Source organism: Haliotis rubra, unplaced genomic scaffold (genome assembly GCF_003918875.1).
Source record: "Haliotis rubra isolate DU_JTF1 unplaced genomic scaffold, ASM391887v1 Scf5, whole genome shotgun sequence".
NCBI lineage: Eukaryota > Metazoa > Mollusca > Gastropoda > Lepetellida > Haliotidae > Haliotis > Haliotis rubra.
In genome coordinates, this window is record NW_025767190.1 from 630,721 (window position 1) to 654,512 (window position 23,792).

Genomic DNA, 23,792 nt, shown 5'->3' on the forward strand with positions numbered 1-23,792 from the left:
GCTGGAATATTGCTAAAAGCGGCGTAAAATTCACTCATTCACTCACTCCTGCAAGTGTACACAACAGCTTAAGCTCCTGATACTTACGTCGTGGTATCCTTGCAAATAAAACAATTCATACGCTTGGTATAACCATGGTCTCAAAACAAATCGACATTTTTCTTAAAAAAACTGATAATGGATTTGATTTTTATCTGAACTTGCTCTTATTTAACACGAGTGTGTTTGATGTACAGGTGACGACAGGTTCACTACAGTGACCTTGGGACAATAAGACTTGACTGGACAGTGCTATCGTGACTAGTCTGTCTCACAGTCCCTGAACCGCCTGAATTATTTCCCCTCCTGCACACCCTTTCTGCAATGCTATATCCCAAAACGAAGCAAGTCCAGATTTCCTCAGGTTCTAAATCTCCCATTTCACCGGGGCTCCTTTGCATTTTAAAATGAATTATTTGTTTCTATCACAATTATATATATTCAGAGACTAAGCGTTATCTCTATTATGACTTGCTGTCCTAGAAACAAACATGTTCATCAATACTTAGTGAAATATGAAGCTTGCTTGGTGTATATGAAGTCTCATATGTCATATTTAATATCTTTAGACTTCCTCCACGCCCCTTGAGCATGTATACATGTTTATCTTGACATAATGCATGGGTTTGTTTACTTGGAACGCGGAAGACAGAATGTATGTTATCACGACTCTGTACACTTGCTTGCTACTCATCTTACTCCAACAACATTACATCCCCTACTGGTCAGAGGTCAAGGACGTTCACTTCCACACGCCATCATATGCATATATAGCATATCATCACGTGACGTCAAACCGGAACTTGGGGTGACACAAAGAGCAAGCTAGTGATATATTATGTCGCGATTGTCCTGTCATAATTGAAATATATACGATTCTGACAAATATATCCATACATCATGAACAGTATGTACCCTAGTCGAGCAGCCGCGAAACGGTATTTTCCTACGTGAATTTCTATCCATTTGTTAAAAAATGGTGAATAAAATATGTTTACATCAAAGTCAGTGAAACGAACGGTCTGATTGATTGTATCACACCCCGGAGAAATGCTTGTTCCATGAACCAATATGTGCCGCGGTTTCTATAGCCTGTTAAAGGTCACATAAACCCTAGGGGGGTACAAATACATAAATCACTAACTGGAATCGTTATAAATGAAACCCCGTCATTAAAACTACTCATTTCGACCTTTAATTAACTTAAATCGACCTTTTTGACAACAGTGCACAATTCTCACCAGCGAACGAAATTTCAACCAATCAGAGCGGGGCGCCTCTGTGACGTCATATGAGGAATAGCTTTGAGAGCCGATGCAGAATTCATCTACATTTTAGGGGGTTAAATTATCTTGTTTACAGGCTTGTATAAACCTGAAATCGTGACAATTGTTGTGGAAAATGAAAGCTATATGTTCTCACAATCTACTGTCATTTAATTTTCTCTCCTGCTTTGCCTAGTTTCCGAGTTACAACTTGTTTTCATAGACGATTCTGTCAAAATCGATTGGTGTCGTTAGGCCCTATTTGTATAATGACTGATCCAAATTGATCCCATTTCTGTGTTGTTTTACCTCGATATTTAATCATGTCATGTAAAAATCGGTTTGTATTCTCAAAACAGTGTCGGCCCATAAGTTTTCACATGCAATACAGCAATTAATACTCCCTCGTTGTAACCCGTGTTAGGTGGTATAAACCTACACATGTTATTTGTCATCATTCACTTGATGGTCAGTTAATGAATTTATAACAGGTATAATTAGTGGTAACACACTTAGATTACCCGACAAAGGTTCCCATTTGGCATTTCTTGTGTCTGGAGTAAATATTCAACATTATAAACATCGATCAAAGGATTAACCGATAACACGCTGATTGATTAATTACTTTTATCTTACACAGCGGAATTGTCAAAAGGTAGTGTTTATGTATGTAGATTTACTAATCTATACTGAATACACTCTGTCGTGTCGGTGTCTGCGTAAAAACAACGTCCTTCTTTCAAAGGATTAACCGGCAATACATTGATTGATTGCCCATTATTGGGTAACTAAATTACTGTTTTTAAAGAAAGGCGGACATTATGCAATTAGGTGCCATGTGTGCTATCTTGGGTGACCAATGAGACTATACACCAATACCTGAAAAGATTTATCACTTTTTCGTATATTAAACTGTTAAAAGACACATCATTTGGAACAGTTTTGTGGATATTGATGGATACATTCCTCGAACAAGGTAATGGCCTGATATTGTTCCTATAACTTTGATCTGTTTTAATTTTAATATTTGCATTTTGTTTTTATTCATTTGTCGTAGCATTCAACAGAATCATTGTTTTCGCCGTGAAGTGTAATGAGACAGACAACATGCACTAGGGTGTGTGTGCGAATTATGATTCACATTGGCAAACTATAAAATGTCTAGATATTACAGTTCTGTTATAAATTCACTATAAGTATCAGCAGATCGTCTGCTTTTTATTTAGTTTCAAAATGCATACAAGTGTGATAATAAACTAATTAGGATTATAAGACCGAATATAAAGACGCACATTGACTAGTACTGTATCTACATACTGGTGAGTGGACATTAACCATGGGAATGGAGCAAGAAATTTATCGCGCAGTATTGTGACTTCGACCCCCACCTCGCTTCCGTGGAAGAAATCGTTATGTTATAAGTTGTGTCATGCAAAATCCGTTTGGTTATGATTCCAATACATATTTAACAACGAGTAGAAAGTAGTCTTGATTTTCTAACTTGATGAAAACAAACTATAATCTCATTAATTCTAACAGATTTTTTTATTTTTAAAATGGCGGCGCACCTGTCGGGAACATCCGCCAGTCTGAGGATAAATGGTATTTAGGTTTGTTTTCACCGAGTTAAAATCAAACTACTACTTTCTACTGGTAGTAATATATGTATTTTATTGATGGCCAATAGGATTTTTGCATGACATAGCGTATATCATAACAATTTCTCTCCTGGCAGCGAGGTGGGTCAATATAATACTACTTACAATATTATTGTTACTTCGACCACAACCTCACTTCCGAGGAAGAAATCGTTATGTTACAAGTTGTGTCATAGAAAATCTTTATGGTCATCAATCATATGCATATTTTACTACAACTAGTAAGTAGTTTTGATTCTTTAACTTCCGTGAAGCGATCTGAACACAAGTAAGATATCGTTTCAGGCTTCCACAACGCTCGCTTCGCACTCACAAACATAACCCATTTAGCACGAACTGCGGGGTCCTGTGGAAATCTGTGCATGGGGACACCATCGCCCGACCCCTAGGAGCAATTGACGACAAAGCAACGATTCGGCATGTCGTCGTTGATGTCGAGAAATCATCAAAATGATGAACGTGCTACACATTTTCTATACAACTAACTGAAAATCGTTCCTCATATGACGTCACTGCAGTGCTCTGGCGACACAGTTACGTAACCTGTCTGTGGTTTCGTTGGCGGGCGAGAGGGAAGCAGGCGACTTTTTGGCCACTTTTAATCGCTCGGTATTAATTAACCACAAGTTTTTAAAGAATAAATTTGGTGTTCCGCATAAGACTAACCACAAATCTTTCATATGTAATGGTTAAAAGAGTAACAAAAAACAAAGTTTAGTGGTTCTTTAACGGGCAGCTGCAGGAATATGTATGGAGGTGTTACTTCAGAAGAGTCATGGTAGCCTTGCAGTCTTGACCGAATTTGGAACATTCTGAACATTAGACTGTCACATTAGCCTGTTTACGGGCACCTGCAGGACTATGTATGGAGGTGTTACTTCAGAAGAGTCAAGGTAGCCTTGTAGTCTTGACCGAATTTGGAACATTCTGAACATTAGACTGTCACATTAGCCTGTTTACGGGCACCTGCAGGACTATGTATGGAGGTGTTACTTCAGAAGAGTCAAGGTAGCCTTGCAGTCTTGACCGAATTTGGAACATTAGACTGCCACCTCACTTGCCGTGACGGCGTCTACCTTGATTATAGCTACAGTGGTACATGGCACAGCCCGCTGTGCTTGACATGACTAATATTTACATATACATAGAACACAACATTTGAAAAATGTTTGTTGAACGGAAATGTCAACCTGCCACTACACTGTGTGTAACAATGGGTAATTGTTCATGTTCACTGTTGTTGTAGAGGATCAGCGAAACAACAGCACTTACATGGCTGAAGAATGTTATTTTAGGGTAGTTTCGCACGACTTCATCAGGTGACGAGTTCGCAATAGGGATCACATTGTGTTTGTACGGGATGCACTGGTTGAAATACGTGCGGTTGAGGGTTTAATTTGAAAACTTGTAAACAACTTCTTTTCAATGTTTGAATGAATACAAACTCTCTCTGTCTGTCTATGAAAGTTGCACTTTCCATTTCAATGCATTGGTTAAACGCATAGTATACATATGCCTATATCCATTGGCAGCAAAGGCTATGAGCTACGTATGTTCACCTTACACACCCACCCCAGACAATGGATGTACCTGTACCTTGTTTTGGGACTTTATGAATATTTCAACACGGCGGCAAGTGATAGCCATCGATGAAACTGCAAAGCGATAGTTCTCAAATAAGATCAATTCAGTCCATCTATTCAGTAAAACGTATATTTAATGTTCAGTTTATTTACTCAATGGCTATGGTATGAGTGAGGGGAAGCGGGGTGGCCCAGTCGTCCGTGCCAAATCATTTCGCTGTGATCGTGGGTTCGAATCCTACATCCGCCCTCATTATGTCTGGGATTGTAGGGACCATTCCTGTGTATGTAGGCTAACCCATATAATCGTCTGGGACCAACATCATATTGGTCTTTATATACAGAAGCTGACACGCCGTGATAGAACCGTGATAATTCTTCAAAGCTGTGTTAACCTGATTCAGTCATTTCTTGGAGCGACCTCCTTCATTATGAACAAGTAGTTTGGTTGTGTACCTATATCGTAGCGACCTCCTTGAATATGTCAATATGGGCAAGTAGTTTGGTTGTTCATTTAAACGTTGGCGCATACGCCTAAGACCGGGTTCGATTCCCCAGTTGATATACTATGTAACGCCGGGTCTTGGTGTCCCTGTGTTGAGGATGCTGGGATATTGCTGATATTGACATCTCGCACACTTACTGACGAACTCTTCTTTATGAGAACTGACATTTGATTCCAGTATAACACTACAATAACTTAGTTTATTCTCATTGATGTCCAGGTTTCTGTTTCTTCTAATACAAAGATTATCATAAATGTAAGTACAAAGCTTTGAAGCACAAGTAACACCTGTTGGAAGTCTGTGGACATTCGCGTTTACAAAAGACAGAGTGAGTGTATAAGTATTAACCTGCATTGACGTGAACAATTAACCCAAGCACCTGTGTTAATGTTGACATGCTTACCACCGGAGTCACCCTCGTAATTTAACGGTCAGATGGTCAATATAGAAACCTAGTTTCATCACCACTGGTTCTTTGACAGATGCTGCTGTTATCTTGGGAGGTAAAGGTTCAAGCAAATCCCACACTTTTCTAATTTATGTCTGCTTACCGCTTTGTGATATCAACCTGTCAGGCTGGTTTGGCTTGTTGAGACAAACATCAGCGGTGTTTCATCTCGCCGGACTCGGTGACCAGAGGTCAATTTACCTGATACAGCGGGAACTTGGGTACATGGGAACAGTCTCGTTATCTGTCAGGGGTCGGGTTTCCATGACATTAGTAGACATCCACGAATGTTCCAAACACTTTAAAACTGCTTATATGTTGTATGAGGTATACTAAGGTACTCTGTAACGTTTCGATTAGGCTTGCTCCAAGGTTGTACTGAATGCTGGGCCCATGGATGTGTAGTAAAGATTCTATCCCTCGAAGAGACAAGTCTAAAATAGCAGACAGTAAGGACCCCAGTCTGTTTATTATTTTTTAGAAATTATCATTTAAACTATTATTTTTTACTTTAGAGACTTATGCAAGTCTACGTTTCGAATCGTGCTACACGTTTTAGCTGAGTGATGTCTGGTATCGGTATTAAGGTATGTCTGATTAAGTGTGTGCTGCACACCATGTGCCCGTCAATAATGATATGTGTGTAGGGTTATGGGAAGGCGTACTTTGAACTTGGAGAAGTAAAGGTTTGTGAAGGAAAATTCTTTAGGTGTTAGGGACGTGGATTGTTTTGAGTTCCGTTGTATCAGGAATCGAACGGTTAAGATTATCCAGATTAAGGAAACGGTGACAACATTTAGCCATGGTGTATCTCCCCATATCTCTTGTGTGTACGTGCGTGCTTGCGTGTGCACATGGTGTAAATGTTATATACGTTGTGTAAAATCTCATTCAATCTCATGTAGTGCAGCGAGTGTTTTCTAGACTGTATGCAGTGTGTAGTTGGGTATGTTGTTTGATAGTAGTACACACAGGCATCGTCGACAGTGTCTCTCATCCAGGGTTTGCAGAAGCTTTCACGGTGTCGAATCTGACACCCAGACACGATAACAATAGACGTTGGGCGTTAGCTGTACGGGTCAGAGATAGGGTTAGGGCGGGTACTCACATCGAGCTACCCTTGTTCACGTGGGCTGACATGTAGGGGTCACCGATAGGGGCGTCGTGATGATACTGTGATTGCTGTAGTGAATGCTGACTGTTGTACGTGAGGGGGTCATGGGAGGGGCGACTGCTCTTCCGAGCCACCGGGGTCACCCCGATAGTTATAACACGTGTGACCACAACACTTTATAGACGTTAAAAAACTGATAGGGCAGAATGTCATGGCGTGTGATGTCGATGATGTTTGTGTCGTTTCCGAGCTATTTTTTCCTCGTTCATCAAGTTGACAATGAAGGGAAAGGTCACCCTTTCTCCGTTTTTGGAATTATCCTTACTATATCACGACATTCATTAAAAAAAAAAACTTTCACCGCTTCAAACTGCCTTGCCACATTAACCTGAAACACCCTGAATAGTGTTCAAAGCGGGGTTAACCCCAACTCATTCACTCACTCATTCACTCGCCCACTCACCCACACAACCAAACCACCGTGTCTTGGGAGGATTATATCGCCAGTGCCCATAACGAGAAGCTGTCACACCTTAAATGCCACACCCTCCCAGTCGTTTTTCCAGTTGTCTAAATCATTATCAATGGAGAAACTGAAATGCGTTGTGTAAGAACTTTTGGTCTTAGTCTTGCAGTCTCCACACCTGGTCAGTTAACCTTTGGTCGGGCTGTGTCCAAGAATGGCCAGGGAACTTGCAGGTCCGGTCTTCACGGTAGATTGTCTGGTAGCTTTACCTCAGAAATGACATAAGTTTACGAAAGTATTCTTTCCTTGTCTCTTTGCCAAGGTGATTAGCCCTTGGTCCCAGGTAACATGAAGGTAATTAGGTCTAATCTGGTTCGCTGCACTTAATTTCACCCGTCTTGTCTTACATTGGACCTATGCAAAGGCCATACGTCTTCACTGCCAAATTGCATTTTTCAAGTAGTGATCTATTACCACGGTTCTAGATAATCAAGTCGATTTATCACAAATACCTGTTATATGTAAGTCCATGCAGATAAAGTGGATCGGTCACATAGTAAGGTTGCATTAGAAAATCTACTTGGGGGTCTACTTGGGGCTCTGAAATAGAAGTACGTTGGCCATGGTGTTTTATCATGAACAGTTTAAGCTGTTTGCCAGCTTGATAAACCAGGAAGTCCGGGTACATGTAGGCTAATAATGAACACGTCCAATATACATTTGTCAAGACAAGACTACACGTGGAGCTATTATTTCGTGATCCCTACTTTGGGGTGAATAGTTTAACGTGTGTTAGTGAGTGGTGAAGATGATTGTCAACTCGTGACCTATGTAAAGTAATTTGTTAATATTTTACACAGATGAATCGTTTTACGCAAAAAATGGTGTGTACTTTTAGAGGACAAAGGATTTTGAAGATGGGCGGCGTAGTGTTAAAATGTTTTTTAGATGGCTTGCAGAGTAGTGCACCTTTTCTTTCAGGATTCTCTATTTGTGTTTCGAATTCTGTATATGGTCCTCTGTTGTGGATTTATCAGGGATGTTAACGCCCAAGCTTTCTGTCCCTTTACTTGGCCCCGCGTACGACCGCAACAGCCATGGCTAAAATATTGAAGGAACGTTTAACCATTAATGACTCATAGGTTCAAATGTCAACAATACAGTCGTGCAAACGAATGCTGATTTCATTCATTTACTGTTAACCTCCAATGGTAATGTAGGTATATATAGGTACAGCCACACCCGTGGTGATGCTAAAGGTCACTTTTGGGGGCGGAGGTGTGGGGAGGATAGTGTGGCACTTGGTGGGATGTAATTACAAAGTCGCTCTGCCATCAAACCACGGGTATCTCGTTTCCAGCACGGATGAACGATATTTTACTACACTGAGCACTGTGCTTGAATGAAATATATTGGACTTGGTGTGGCGTACATACCACAACTGATGACATCTAAAACATAAGTCCCATGTTCAAAATCGACAGATGTAATATATTCTACTCATCTTTTCCTGAGGACCACACCTTTGACCAAACATTACTATATCGGTCCTATGTTTGTAAACGCAGGTACGGCCTGATATTTTCCCACGTGAATGCATGGAATATGGGAGCGTCACTTATAGCCTAAAACTTTACGTTAAAACAGTCTCCTAAAGAGGACAGGACAGGGCGTGTTTAACTTTCGATAAATCTTTAATGGTTCTTCATATCTGTATACATCTAATAAGATTAAACTATGAATGTCACCAAGCAACATACTCTACATCATTGGGGAGAACAACGCCCTGCTTCAGTACACGTCACCTCCATCGGAAACACCGTTATGGCTTTGAAACGGTCTGGCGCGCAATAAAATTATTTTCTCTGAAAAGAAGCAATTGAGCATCACATCTTCAGTCCGAAAAGGAATAGATTTTTCAACCTTTAGAAAAAAACCGGCAAAAATCTGCATAAAGTCATTGTTAAGAGGCCGGTAACGGTGGGCTATAACTCGCATGGTCGACTATGACAATCCAAGCATTGGCCCAAAGAACAGCGGTAGTTGATGGATGAATGTATGTCACAGTCGCTAAGGCAAAAGAAGCATTCCTAGATTGTACAGATAACATTTTTATATGAAAACGAATCTGTGTTATTTGCTTCAGGGAAACTATTTATTCAGTTTGGAAAGTCATGTCAGCGAGATAATATCATAGTGAGTGACTATGTCTTCGGACCGTAATGTTGTCATAACGTCGATGGTACGGTCACTGCCATATATAGAGGTATTTTATTCCTGCAATACAACGACTCCAGTCAAGGATGCAGCGTTCACTCAGCCGATACTTTCTCTGATGAACCTATAGTGAAGTGAATACATGAACAAACAGGACATAAAGGAGAGAAAATAGAAACATCTGACTTGTAAAATCTGTTTTGGGAACGAACAAACCTTTAATGCAAGAGTGAATACGATCTGTTTGACTGACATTTTGTGAATACGCTGTTACATTCGTAACTACTCGCCTCTTTCCGTGACCTACAAGAAGACTCGTGCCCCTATCGTACTCCATTATTGCCAAGAGTCGTGGCAAACCAATCAAATAGCGCGTAGTAAAACGCATTTCGAAGCATGAAAATGGCTGAAGTTTGAAACTTCGCTTAACTATGCAAAGCACAATTTAAACATAAACTTTGAGCTAAAGGATCAGAAACTTTAAACACTGAAGCATATTTACAAAGGCAATGACTGTATTGCTGTTTTACCTAGGGGATATAGGATATTCTAGGAGCCATGTTTGGAAATTCAGATTTATCTTTCCTTGGTAATAGTACTAGACTATTTTCATCTCCATGCCCGTTTGCGCTGAGACAGGGCCCAGTCGTAAACATGGCCACGCGTGGGGTACGAGACGCCATCCGGCTTGCCGGAATGACACGAGTAGTTACGAATGTTCCCTGTTACGGATATTCTCTGACGTCACGTATCTCGCGTGTAAACCTACCCACTGGTCTGTAAACCTGCCTCCAACGTGAAACCCTATCCGGGTTCCTGGACGGGTCAGAATTCCAGCACCCCACCCTGTCAACCGATGAGGTTCGGGTTTCATATAGCCTTGCACGATGGATATTAGGTAATTCATGTTGTCTAGGTTCTATACACTATACTCGTATTAAAAAACAAGTTTCCGTATGAAAGACGTATGACCTGCTGTCGGCTTATCCAGCCAAGCGTTTACAGGGGTAGTATTATAATACAACCAAGGACGTATTTTTTCAGTAGCCTTGGGTGAAGGCGAGGTACATTGAGTAACCTGGCACCGTGTCATAGGTCATGGCACCCTCACGGCTAGCATCCCTGCTCATGCTATCATCCACTACACGACACTGACTAGACTCAATGAAGGGCATACTGACTTAAGCTTATAACACTCACTCACTCACTCACTCACTCACTCATGGATAAGTGGTTTCTGAAAACAGTCGGCAGCTAAGACTGAATGAACAGGGTCTGATGTTCGTTGTGACCACCGTCCGGCAAAAAAGGTCACAGATTAAGGGAAACAGACACATCAACTACAAACAAGAGAAGTACAAAGTTTAATCCACTGTCTTTGTTACTGAACACCGCCCCTCTCAAACATAATCCTTTACTGAATAAGTAACGCATACTAAGAACTGTTAGATTTAACAGTAATTTCGGTTGGGACAGGACCGCAGTGACATAGGGCAGTGTTATTTGTCAGATACAGGCGCGGAATCAGTCGTATCCTCATTACGTGTGTTGCATAGTGTTCTTTCTTTGTGCAACTACTGCATTCAGATTAATCCAGCCAACAAACCATTGCATAAACGTCGTGGATACGGACATACATCACGTTTCGAAAGTACGGTGACAATGGAATGTCAGAATCGTTAGATAAATAAATAGGACAAACCTTCCTCCAGTCAGCAAGACCTACGGGAGTTCGGAGGGTTCATGGAGAAGGGGTATTTTTTTAGATGCAGCTCAGTGATCACATCATTTTACTTTAGAATATAGGCCTAAGAGGGGGTTCTGAACGGCATCTTTTAAAGATGTATTTTGTGTGGCAAACAAAATAAAATCATCGGTTAGAAGTTTACATCTCTCCCCAGTGATGGTCTTGTGCGCTGACGGTTACATTCCCCCCACAGTGATGGTCTTGTGTGCTGACGGTTACATTCCCCCCCACAGTGATGGTCTTGTGTGCTGACGGTTACATTCCCCCCAACAGTGATGGTCTTGTGTGATGACGGTTACATTCCCCTCACAGTGATGGTCTTGTGTGCTGACGGTTACATTACCCCCACAGTGATGGTCTTGTGTGCTGACGGTTACATTCCCCCAACAGTGATGGTCTTGTGTGCTGACGGTTACATTACCCCCACAGTGATGGTCTTGTGTGCTGACGGTTACATTCCCCCAACAGTGATGGTCTTGTGTGCTGACGGTTACATTCCCCCCACAGTGATGGTCTTGTGTGCTGACGGTTACATTACCCCCACAGTGATGGTCTTGTGTGCTGACGGTTACATTCCCCCAACAGTGATGGTCTTGTGTGCTGACGGTTACATTACCCCCACAGTGATGGTCTTGTGTGCTGACGGTTACATTCCCCAACAGTGATGGTCTTGTGTGCTGACGGTTACATTTCCCCACAGTGATGGTCTTGTGTGCTGACGGTTACATTCCCCAACAGTGATGGTCTTGTGTGCTGACGGTTACATTCCCCAACAGTGATGGTCTTGTGTGCTGACGGTTACATTCCCCACAGTGATGGTCTTGTGTGCTGACGGTTACATTCCCCAACAGTGATGGTCTTGTGTGCTGACGGTTACATTCCCCACAGTGATGGTCTTGTGTGCTGACGGTTACATTCCCCCAACAGTGATGGTCTTGTGTGCTGACGGTTACATTCCCCCAACAGTGATGGTCTTGTGTGATGACGGTTACATTCCCCCAACAGTGATGGTCTTGTGTGCTGACGGTTACATTCCCCCAACAGTGATGGTCTTGTGTGCTGACGGTTACATTACCCCAACAGTGATGGTCTTGTGTGCTGACGGTTACATTCCCCCAACAGTGATGGTCTTACATTCCCCCACAGTGATGGTCTTGTGTGCTGACGGTTACATTCCCCCAACAGTGATGGTCTTGTGTGCTGACGGTTACATTACCCCCACAGTGATGGTCTTGTGTGCTGACGGTTACATTCCCCCCACAGTGATGGTCTTGTGTGCTGACGGTATTCAACTAAATGCAAAATGACGCTGTGCATCGAGCAACCAACAATGGTTGAAAGTGAATCTGTATATTTGTAGGGCGGAGTTTTGCAACCATTTTTATTTACCTGGCATACCGTTTGTTCACATGCAAATGCACAAAAGTTTACCCTTTTAAGTCCTAGAACAAGGGCACATGTGTACCTTGAGACAAACTTGTGTTAGACCTACACAGTCTTAACGCTACAGTATGTGGTCTCACTATCGTGTCACTGGTTTTGTTATGATAGATGAGTGTCATGCTCCAGCGCGACCCCACGTTAAAGGTGAAGCACACGCCTTTTTACAACAGCGGGGGTTCAGAACTAAGTCACGGATACCTTAACTGTCTCTAGTTATGCAACGAAATAAATCATGATAAATCATGAAGTTCATCGGCAAATGTTGGAAGCACCAGATACGCCACCCACCCACCCCCAACCCCGAAACAGTTTCTCAGTATTATATATTGTTGATATTGCTGGATTATTGCTATAAGCGGCGTAAAACAGTACTCTCTCATCTGTATCGGTACCCAAAATGTAATCTTCTGAAAATAGCTTTGAATTCAGAGTCGGCTTTGAGTATGGTAGCTGTCCTTGTCGGCCATATATATGCCTTTGTGTAGTGAATGTTCAGGTACGTGCCAGGTGAGGGTCCGTCTCTATAGTTTCCACAGTCACGTCACACACAAAGCTACACACCCAACGCTGTATGTACACTCACGCTGCATAATAAACACGCCATGTTATGCTTACCCACACACAATTCTATATTGGCCTGTACTACCTATGGATGTTTTGATCAATTCAATCCGTTTTCTTTGAGCCCCGTGTAGCCCCAGTTTTACTAATATAGTTGGCGACGACCCACTTTAGAGCTCGCGCATCACTGTTGTAGTCCCAGTTACAATAACATATTTGGTGACGACCCACATTAGAGCACCCACAACAGTACTGTACATCTAGTCATACCGGTATACTGGGAGACGCCCACTGTGAGCTGTCGCATTAATGTAGTCTCTCACGAATAGATTAAGAAATGAACCCAACTCAAGCCTGAGATGTTTTGGCAAGTCCAGATTGCCTAAACTCAGCCTCGGGGTTTATATTTTATTTTTTGAAGATAGTTTTTTATTATTTTTATTTTAAGATGGCATTATTCCTGGCACTAGATGTAAGTCTCGCATCAGTGTTATATAGTCATACATGTTATTCTTATACACTTGGAGACGGCCTGTCAGAAGAACCCGTGAACATCCGGGCTAGAATTGGTCTTCAGCAACCCAAGCCTGTCGTAAGAGACGACGGAATCGGGTGGTCAGGTCAAGCTCGCGGACTTCGTTGACACATGGCATCGTATCCCAATTGCGTCGAACGATGTTCATGATGTTAATCACTGGATTGTCGAGTCCAGACTCGATTATTTATAGACAGCCGCCACATAGCTGGAATATTGCACAAATGTAATTTAAATGTCAGTAATGCTTGCCTGAACTATCGATTCCTTGTAATTGGCTATTGTTTGATAGCACTAAGCAATCGATGACAAGTTACAAGGCAGTAGTTACAATCGATACATCCTAATACTATAGATGTATAAACGGATGCAACAAGTGGACTACTGAGTTGGATCATTTTCTGACATCCATCGTAATGCAGCTGTATTGATGTATGTGTGACAGTCCATTCAGATCACGTATCGTAACGTTTTATTAGAAATAATAACTCCCTAACAACCGGACCAATCCACTCAACATAGAACACACTGGGCGTGCTAAAATCTGCCATGTTGAATAGTGCGAGGAATTCTAACTTGTGTGGTGAGGTTATATATGAATATGTATGTACATGTATATTGTATTGTACATTATCCTGCCTCAATTATATCTCTCCGATGCCATCTTGGTGTATATGTGTATATAACGTTTTTCCACTTCACTCATGTACCACCGTTGGTGGAAGTTGAGAAAATCAAAACCTTCGAACCTTCGTTAAGGTATCAACAATATAATTTTGCAATGGCGCTACAAATATTGCTAGAATATCGAAAAGGTTTAGTGGATCATATTCTTGCTGAATTGGACCTTATCAATCCGGTCTCACTAGATTCCCGTTTCCGGGCAAACAATTGATTTAATAAGAAATAAGCAAATATTCAGACCTTGTCAAATCCCAAATAAATCAAGAATATGAAGACGTGTCGCCACTGAAATAAGATTGACTTGTTGCGACAAGTGTCAACAGAAATGTTCCAGAACAATTAACAATTGTCCTATTGGTGGCTCCCATTGTTGACAAGGTGAATTCGTCATTGATCGCATTGTGTCCGTCTGTTTGTCCATCTGTTGACCATTTGTGTTGCACACCTGCCCTGCGTTCTTTAAATCCCCTTCACTTGTTGTCGTCCAGCAGACAGGTGTTGCAACACATATCTGACGTGTCTGGTCGTTGCCACTTCCGGCCAAACAGCGCGGTCATCCTGTCAAATGTTGTTATGACTGCATCAGCGTAAGAAGAAATACTAAAGCGATATAACTGTTTTTGTAAATAGTGACTATAAATATTTTGTAAATCCGATCTTATGGACTGGAAAAGGTCTACCAAGGGCTATGTGTGTTCATCTTCCCTAATTTGTGCTGTTCACGTTTTGTTGAAATAGGGATTTATTCTTTGCACGCAGAGAATCCCTCGAATTACCACATCTGTGATGTAGGTAAATATTGAATCATTGTATCTTCAATACTGTAGGGGGCGTCAGAATAGACAAGTGCTTAAATTGATTGCTCGTCACGCCTAGGATTTAACTCCTGCTCTTGCATTACATTTACTTTGTCCCCGCCGTGACAAGGCTGCGAAGTATGTAACTAAAACGACGTAGGAACCAATTCACTCAGTACAGCTAAAAGCAACATTTTCAGGGAATGACGAATTTGTGAGTGAAACATTTTACTCATTAATCTTTTGAGCAATGTTAAATTATTCATTGGTTTCCGATAGGATCTGTAAAGGCAAAAAGTGCAGTATGACAAACTCAACATAACTCACCTCCGTACTGACTGTTCTTATTAGTTATTGAAGACCACAACTGTGCACCATCTGTTGACAATAACCTGCCTTTGTACCCAGCAATATGTGGTCGGTGATTTACACTGGCTCTAGCTGTACTCATAGTGTCCTGAATCAAGGATCAAAAACATCGGGTCTGGTCAGCCCCAATAGGTTAAAGATCTAACTTTGGTTTTTAGGAAACCGAAACACTGAAAACATATATTTTTGTACGAAATGATTTTCTCTGGATAGCTGGCGGTGACTCAAGGCAATATATCTCTTAACAATAAATTGTTTCATGGGCCTTGACAAACGGTTTTCTTTATTGTTTTTGATTATCAATCTGGTTTAAACATATTTATTCATTTAATCATGATGGGATTGGCAAACACGCATAAGATTATCAATCTCTGTGTAGGGTCCTCAGTGATATTTAACGCCGCTTTTAACTGCATTTCAGTTATATACAGGTGTGTCAGCGTAATGCAAGGGGAAATCCCTAAGTGATGTCAGTCTCTTATGACATCCACGAACACGGGTATGTTGCTGACAAACAGGGCGAACCGGGAGTCGAACTCGCATATTTCTGGCTTGCCCAAGGGACACAACTCTGTACAGCAAACCACATAATGGTCGAGCCCTTTATTGTTCTAAAGAGCCGCATCACCCCATGGTCATATTAATATTGGTTATGTGCGAGTAGGGCATCTCCACAGCTTGACGTCTCAACGCGGCGTGAAAATAGTTGCATTTTCAAACCGACACTAATAGCTTCGTCATTGGAATGTTCCCGGTTAAAACCAACAAGAGCATGTTTGTTTGAAATACAGTCGCTGTAACAATAATTCGGATTTTTTGCGGAATGTTGAAACTGAAATCCCTTGTACGCATATTACTTAGAAAGGAGATCTGAAATAATATGGTAACGGTGAAAGGAGGTAATATCTCTTACTCAGTACTGATCTGCAAAATTGCTTTAGCCGTCACGTTGCCGGGCACCGTCCCGTGCTGCTGTGTGCCGGGCTCTTTCGCCTCGGGTCTAAAGGGGACTTTTACATCGCCTAGTCCCCACTGCACAATCGGACTTTATATCTACACATACACATAGCCCGGCTATGACGTCAATAACAGTAAACGTGTGTATGCCGGCAGTGCCGACTCACAATGTTTTCCTTAATAACCTTTTATTTCATCTTTACGTATTTGAGAGTATGAGTGAGTTAGGTTTTACACAATTTCAGGGATATTCCAGCAATAATAACAATGGCTATTTATAAAGCGCCTGTTTCCTCGCACTTGTGCATGCTCAAAGCGCTAACCCATTATTACCCCGGATAACCCAAGTTGCCTGTGAGAAGGTTAACAGTCATATGACTTATCCCACCGGGTACCCATTCATTGCTGGGTGAACTGGATTTATGAACAAACTCACTTGCCTAAGGTGAGACCACATGTGATTATATCAGCGAGAACACTGATACGCGTCAAACATTTTACTCGTGTGAAGACAAAACTGACAAAATTCGTGGAAGAGAATTGTTTTATCTACTAGACTACCCAACGTCCGTTTAATGTGTGGGAATCGTAGTACTCTGCGTCACATTAAAGGTTAGGTTAGACTGACACTTGGCCCAATAAATAACGTTTTCTATTTTGAAAAGTTTATCTGTCGAAAAATAATATAACCCAAAATAGACCCGGAACAATTCTTAACTTCAGGCAAGACATGTACCCAATCCGTCTAGACTTTGGGTACTTGGAGGGCTTTGTGATATATATTCACTTGGTTCAGGTAGATTATACGGACATCATCAAATTTTTCAAGTGTAGGTTTGCATTTTATGAATAGGTTCATGTGTGACGCCCAAGACTCAATGTGTCTTTGTGTAATAGGGGTAATCCATACATTTGAGTTATTCCCACACTGTGACATACTTGGAATATTGGTAAAGGCGGCGTAAAACCACACTCACTCATACGAAAAATGTAGTATAAGTGACAGCTTTGGACGACATGTTTGATGTTTTAAGACAAAGAGAGAATAAAATAATCTTTCTGTAATCCCGTCGAAATGTCCAAACACTGAGGAAAATATTTAAGCAATGATATATTTATGGGCAAACTCCTATAGGAGAGATCCTGAACGTTTGAACAAAGGCTAGATGAATAGTAATTCATAGCCATGACAGACTCTTGGCGTTCCAGAGATATCACTTAAATAATACACAAATCTGACCTTTTAAAAGTATGTACGTGTCCGTCTTTGTGTGTGTGAGCTGCACCAAGTCGATAACAAGAGTCAGCCGGAACTGGACACCAGAACCTGTACTGCATGGTGATCCAGGTATCGCTGGATCTAGGATTACAGTAACACATGTCATTTGATACATAAGATAGCATATGTCTGTAGAAGGAACGATAGATCGTACTCTGACGCGTATTCGGGGTATCAGTCATAATTTGGCTGTGTGAAACTATCAGTATTCAAACAGATGCATGTATATTTTTAATCGAGAGTTTGATTTTTGACGTTGGGTATCATGTTTGTACTTCACACAGCATGGTATAACTATTCCACTTAATGTAACACAACCAGTCACCGTGCACCATGCAGCGAAGATGTATTTCTGTATTGCAAAGCTGTGACAATGTCCATACACATCACAGTAGAGGAATTACACCTCCAGGAATCCGTAGCCTTGCTCCAAGTCTGTTTTGAATGCTAAGTCCATGCATGTATAATAATTCTATCCCTAAAAGAGGCATGTCTAGACAAGCAGACAGTCTAAGGACGCCAGTTTGAGGGACATTGAGCTCTTTTTATTTATTTGTTTTAGAAATCACCAATTAAACATTAACAAAACCTTGGAGACCTATGCAAGTAACCCGTTGATAGCTAAATTACTCAAATAATATGGATAAAGAAAAGAAATGATGAGGATAAGAAAGTTTAAATATATTTTCAATCAAGACAAAACATATATGTCGTCGTTTTATCATCATTGTGATTATGAAAATTGTTAGATGTTTACCCATGCCACCGCACCCAATTGCTCGACGTCAAGCACTGGATTGTGTGGTCCTGACTCGATTATATTCTCACTGCCATCATATACCTGTGAAATTGTCCTGTGCGGTGTTAAACAGCACCCTAATGCAGTTTGCGCATAGTGGAATGCAATGTTCCCATCTGATGGTGCGTTGTATATGTAACATTATACAGTTTGACAGTTGTTGTGGTGTTATTGCAGACGGAATCTATGACAGTGACGTGGAGTTCCTGGTTCTGCGGGTGCTGCAGTCGGTCGGCCTGGCCGGCATCCTGGCTCTCACCGTTTTCCTCATTGTCTACAAGGTCGGCTACAGCGGCAGGTGGAGCAACATGAACACCGTCAACCTCTCCGCCTTCGTCTTGTGTATCTTTACAAGTGAGTACACGTTTACCGGTTGTAGAATCATGTTCGCGCCCTTGAAAATGATCTTCAGAATTGATCTTCAGCAACCCATGCTTACTTTAAGAGGCAACTGACATGATCGGGTGGTCAGGCATGATATTGCCAGTAATGGTATCCCATGTGCGTATGGCGATACGTATTTGCAGACGGACACCATTAGGTGGTATGTCATTGAGTGTTGTATTAAACAAACAAACACAAAATCAATCAATCAAAAGAAAACACAAGTTTGCTTTGGGCATATTTGGTCAGAAGGCCGTAACCGTTGGTGAACGATAGCGACTACAGCGCTGATCGGAAAGTTTGTTGTTTAACGCCGCACTAGGCAATACTCCAGCTATATGGCGGCAGTCTGTAAATATTCGAGTGCTCAACATCATGAGCATCGATCTACACCATTGGGATGCGTTGACGTGTCAACCAAGTCAGCGAGCCTGGCCACCAGATCCCGTTAGTTGTCTTTTAGGACAAGCATGGGTTGCTGAAGACCAATTCTAACTCGGATCTGATGAGAGGAGGAGGACAATCATTACACATATAAGGTGTGCTGATGATGGACAACGATCTTCACATACGCTTTTATTGACTGGCTGCATTTAGAATGTTTGATGTTCAACTGTCATTTTAATAGTACATTCTTTCTGTTACAGTTTTGGATCTCTTAGCCAGCGCAATACTGTTCGGCGTCAAATACTACAATTTCTTCCTGTTCGTTGAAAGCTTCGACTCAACTAGTATTCCTTGGTCTTGGTTGATGAGTTTGATCGCCTGCCTCATTCTCATCGTCATCTGTCTTTTCATCAGATTGAAGTGTAGACCGGAGCACGTCGACGGGGCATCTCTTCCTGTGTCACGTGATGTGTCTAAGATGAACCTTCACCCCCACGTGCAGAATGGCCACGGTGGCAACCGCTATTACAACCAAACCCCATATATGGACGACAGGTCGAGGTATAATGACGACCATCGGTCCGTGCAGTCTGGGGGTATGATCAGAGGCTATGATGACTTCGAAGAGCGGAGAAACAACAGTCACTATTACTCTGAAACACGGAACCCCTACGAAGGTAGACAAAACGGCCATTACGAGAACAGGGGATACCAGGCGGAACCAGAGCCAGCAGTCGCCTACCATAAGCCCACCTCCAGTCAATTCAAGGACAACCGAGACAGAGAAATGGGACACACGATCTACACCGGAAATGGATTTTCGTACTTGAAAGGGGAGATAAGCAGGGGTGATCGTGATGATTCCCGATACGGCCGTCCGATGGCGCTCGCTGACTACAGCCAACGCGGCTACGACGACTACTACGAGTCTTCAAGACGCGTCCGGCCACCGACTGGCGGAAGCCGAGTCCTTCCGTCCAGTGTCAGCCCCAGCCCATACGTATACAGACCTCACCAGTACTAGTAACACACTGCTAGCAATGAACGAATGGCAGTGCATTTTGTCTTGAACACAAAACATCCATTTAAAATATTAGGCACAAAAACAGAGTGGTTGAAAGACACATCATGGTAAGGAGGAAGTTGACACAAACTCTCCCGAGGATGACAGTTAAAGCGGGTAGATATACACTATAACAGTTAAACCTCATTAAGACAAAACCGCGAAGATTCCGGACTCATCTCGGACCAATATTGTTGGTAACGTCTATGTTTGTGATGAAGCAGTCGGATGAGTTGCGCTCGCCGAGACTCCAACAAACTGAAGCAGTCAGGTGAGTTACGCTCACCGAGACTCCAACAAACTGAACTCTTCACGAAGATATGTGAGCTGTAGGACAAAGGACTGTCACGGAAGGGTTTTTACGAAGCTCTTCTGTTCTGTTCATGGTCAAATTTTTGCACAGAGTAATTACAGGATTCAGACATATTGTATGTGATAGCGCTTCCGAGCTGAAATCCTGCATGGCACATGTTTATGTTGTGTATACACAGACCCGGGTAGTTTTTGCGTAGGGTGTTCCTGGTGAGTACTTAGTTAATTTGCATACTGGCCTTCAGATCGATGGGTGTTGTAGCGTATCCTTGCATCGACCCAAACTCTGTAATCTTTGTTTGTAGCGGATGGGACATATAATCAGGAAGCGAATATACATTACTCGTCAGTATCAGAAACATGTAACCTTCAGTCGAGCAGATTGTTTTCAAAACTCAATTATTACACTTTTGTAATGAGTAGGCGTAACCGTCAGCCATGAATAGAAGTCCATGTACATCGTCTCTCTCGGTTGTTCACTTCAGTATCTAGTCTAGACAGAAAAAGACCAACGAGAGGCGCGATAAACCAAACGCGGTTAATGGATTTGGGTATGTTACTCCATCAAATTTCTAATAAATTTGCATCTCCCCATCCAGTGTTTCCTAAATACTGATAACAAATATAGCGATCCTGAATATTTCGAGGGACATCGTTATGTGATCAGTCTTTGCTACAAAAGCATCCCCTTAAATACTTTTGACCCCAACTGTTTTTGTTCAGTGAAGATAGATGCGTCGTAGTCCATATGTAACAAACAGATTTATAGATGTACCTTCGTTCTACTGTAAAATAGACTGACAGAACACGTGTCCCCACTGAATGCCCTTCAACCCGAGGTTCCACCTGGCGTACCTTCAATGCTGAGGGGGCGGTGGAGTAGCCTAGTGGTAAAAGCGTTCGCTTGTCACGCCGAAACCCGGGTTCGATTCCCCACATGGGTACAAACTGTGAAGCCCATTTCTTGTGTTCTTCCACACACACACACACCCACCGTGATATTGCTGGAATATTGCTTAAAGCGGCGTAAAAACATATTCACTCACTCACTCCAATGCCTGAAGGCTGGCACGCCACCACAAGCATACTTGCAAAATGCAGTTTTTGAAGAACGAACACTACAATATATTCACATTCTACATACTGTATTTAACGTATGAGGTGGACATTATATGTTGATGCTATATACTATATGAGGCCTAGATTGAAACCCCCACATGTTCCATGTATATATAGCGTAGAGATCAGAGTATCCATATTGTACAATATGTTCCTGTTGTTTGTCATTTGTACTTTTGTCAAATAGATATCGTCTTTTATATATACTTAAATATTGAATCTACGTTTCATCTTTTTTAATAAAGTCATATTTTATATAGATATATGTTTTGTTGTACACTAACTGTTCGATTAACGAATGTCGGGGCGGGAGCAATAGTGGCACAAAGCTGACCGGCACTGTAGGGGTCCATGGAATGTCTCCAACATGTCTCACTTGGCGTCCATACAAAGGGGTTTCAGGGGTCAGACTCAGTGCCCTAATCTAACTATCTACCACATTCCTAAACCGACACTGAGACCGCCCCTGTTGTCAAGTGGACTGTACGTGTACCCTGAGGGCAGAAGCTTGTACCGATGTGAGTGAGTGAGGGAGTTTAGGTTTACGCCGCACTCAGCAATATTTCAGCTATATGGCGGCGGTCTGTAAATAATCGAGTCTGGACCAGACAATCCAGTGATCAACAGCATGAGCATCGATCTACGCAATTGGGAACCGATGACATGTGTCAACCAAGCCAGCCTGCCTGACCACCCGATCCTGTTAGTCTCCTCTTTCGACAATCATGGGTTACTGAAGGTTCATTCTTGCCCGGACCTTCACGGGTTTGTACCAGTGTGAAAATGTGCCGGTTTACAGTGCATAATTAGCATGAATACGTCACTCTGACAGTTGATGCCGACCAGCCCTTGTTCTATCACTTTAATGCCGATTGACAGGGTAACGACAATTACCGCCTTCTAACGTTTTATGGTATGACACGGCCAAGGGTTCGAACCACCGACCTCCTACTCTGAGGACTGACTCACTATCCACTATACCACAGGGGTGGCCGCGAAGATGAGCCTTGTCGCAGTGTGATAGAGATTTGACATCTTCTCCACGCTTTCAATATATCTTTTGACAGTCACTAGGAACACGGATCAGTAATATTTCAAAAAGTCCATATACCGTGTCTATAACCTACAGTAGTGAGTGAGTTTATTTTTAGGCCGCACTCAGCAATATCCCAGCTTTATATCGGCGGCTGTCTGTAAATAATCGAGTCTGTATCAGACAATCCAGTGATCAACAGCATGAGAAAACCTAACGTGAACGGTGAACAGGTATAGCTGCCAGATGTTCGCAAGCCACATATTAAATCCATCTTGTACGTTTTTCATAAACCACTCATCTTACGTCAACTGCTGTCATCTTTTTAATTTTATTAGTAGCTCCTTGTACTTCTTGCCGTGCTGTAGTAGTGTAGTACCATCACGAAACTTACATGTAGTCTTTGTGTGTGGCCAGTATATTTTGCAAAGGCTCAGAAAGCCTGTCTATACAGTCGAAAACGTCTTCAAGAACGAGAATAATCTTTCCTCCATCTGTACACAATAACCAGCTTCGTATCTTGTTGAAGGTAATAGAAATACTCAGACTGAACATAATTCTGTTATGAGAAAGTCGTCAATTTTTTTTGTACACATTATTCTGGAGACTGCCGAAGAATCTAGACGTGCCAAAATAGCGTAGACCTGTTCCGAGTTTCGGATAATTTAGTTAAGGCATACTAACCCAGATATGTCCCGAGATGCAATAGAGATAAAATATACACCTACAGAGAGAACGAGACAAACATACTGGAAATGTATGCACCTAGCGGAGACTTGTCAAGTGTTGTGCCCTCAATGGGTCAATTAAACAGTAAGTTTATCATTTGCAAAAGTTAGTGTTCTTTACGACCTTTTTAGACACAAATCTAACTTTGATTGAGGAGGGGGTGGTTCCGTCGTTACATCCCTCTCCTTTTATATAGTACTAGGGTTGGGTGTATATACCTTTAAACCATGACTGTTTTGTTTCAGTTCGTAGTCTAACCAACCCAGATATCAGTTAGACTACGACCGGGACTACTTTT

At 41.9% G+C, this 23,792-nt stretch overlaps 1 protein-coding gene and 1 long non-coding RNA gene across 2 annotated transcripts in view; one reads left to right on the plus strand and one right to left on the minus strand.

Moving 5' to 3' along the window:
* The window catches only part of LOC124291686, a 35,055-nt gene extending 14,703 nt beyond the window's left edge, over window positions 1–20,352 (plus strand). The window contains exons 2-3 of the mRNA XM_046728737.1: window positions 18,645–18,821; window positions 19,499–20,352. Of these exons, the coding sequence (XP_046584693.1) occupies window positions 18,645–18,821; window positions 19,499–20,262 (941 nt within the window). The 3' untranslated portion in view covers window positions 20,263–20,352. The remainder of the gene's footprint in view (window positions 1–18,644; window positions 18,822–19,498) is intronic.
* Window positions 1,588–23,792, minus strand: LOC124291687. The gene is made up of 3 exons (XR_006902261.1): window positions 23,713–23,792; window positions 13,293–13,299; window positions 1,588–1,599 (listed from the first exon to the last, which is right to left on the minus strand). It is a non-coding gene; the product is annotated as an uncharacterized LOC124291687 (long non-coding RNA).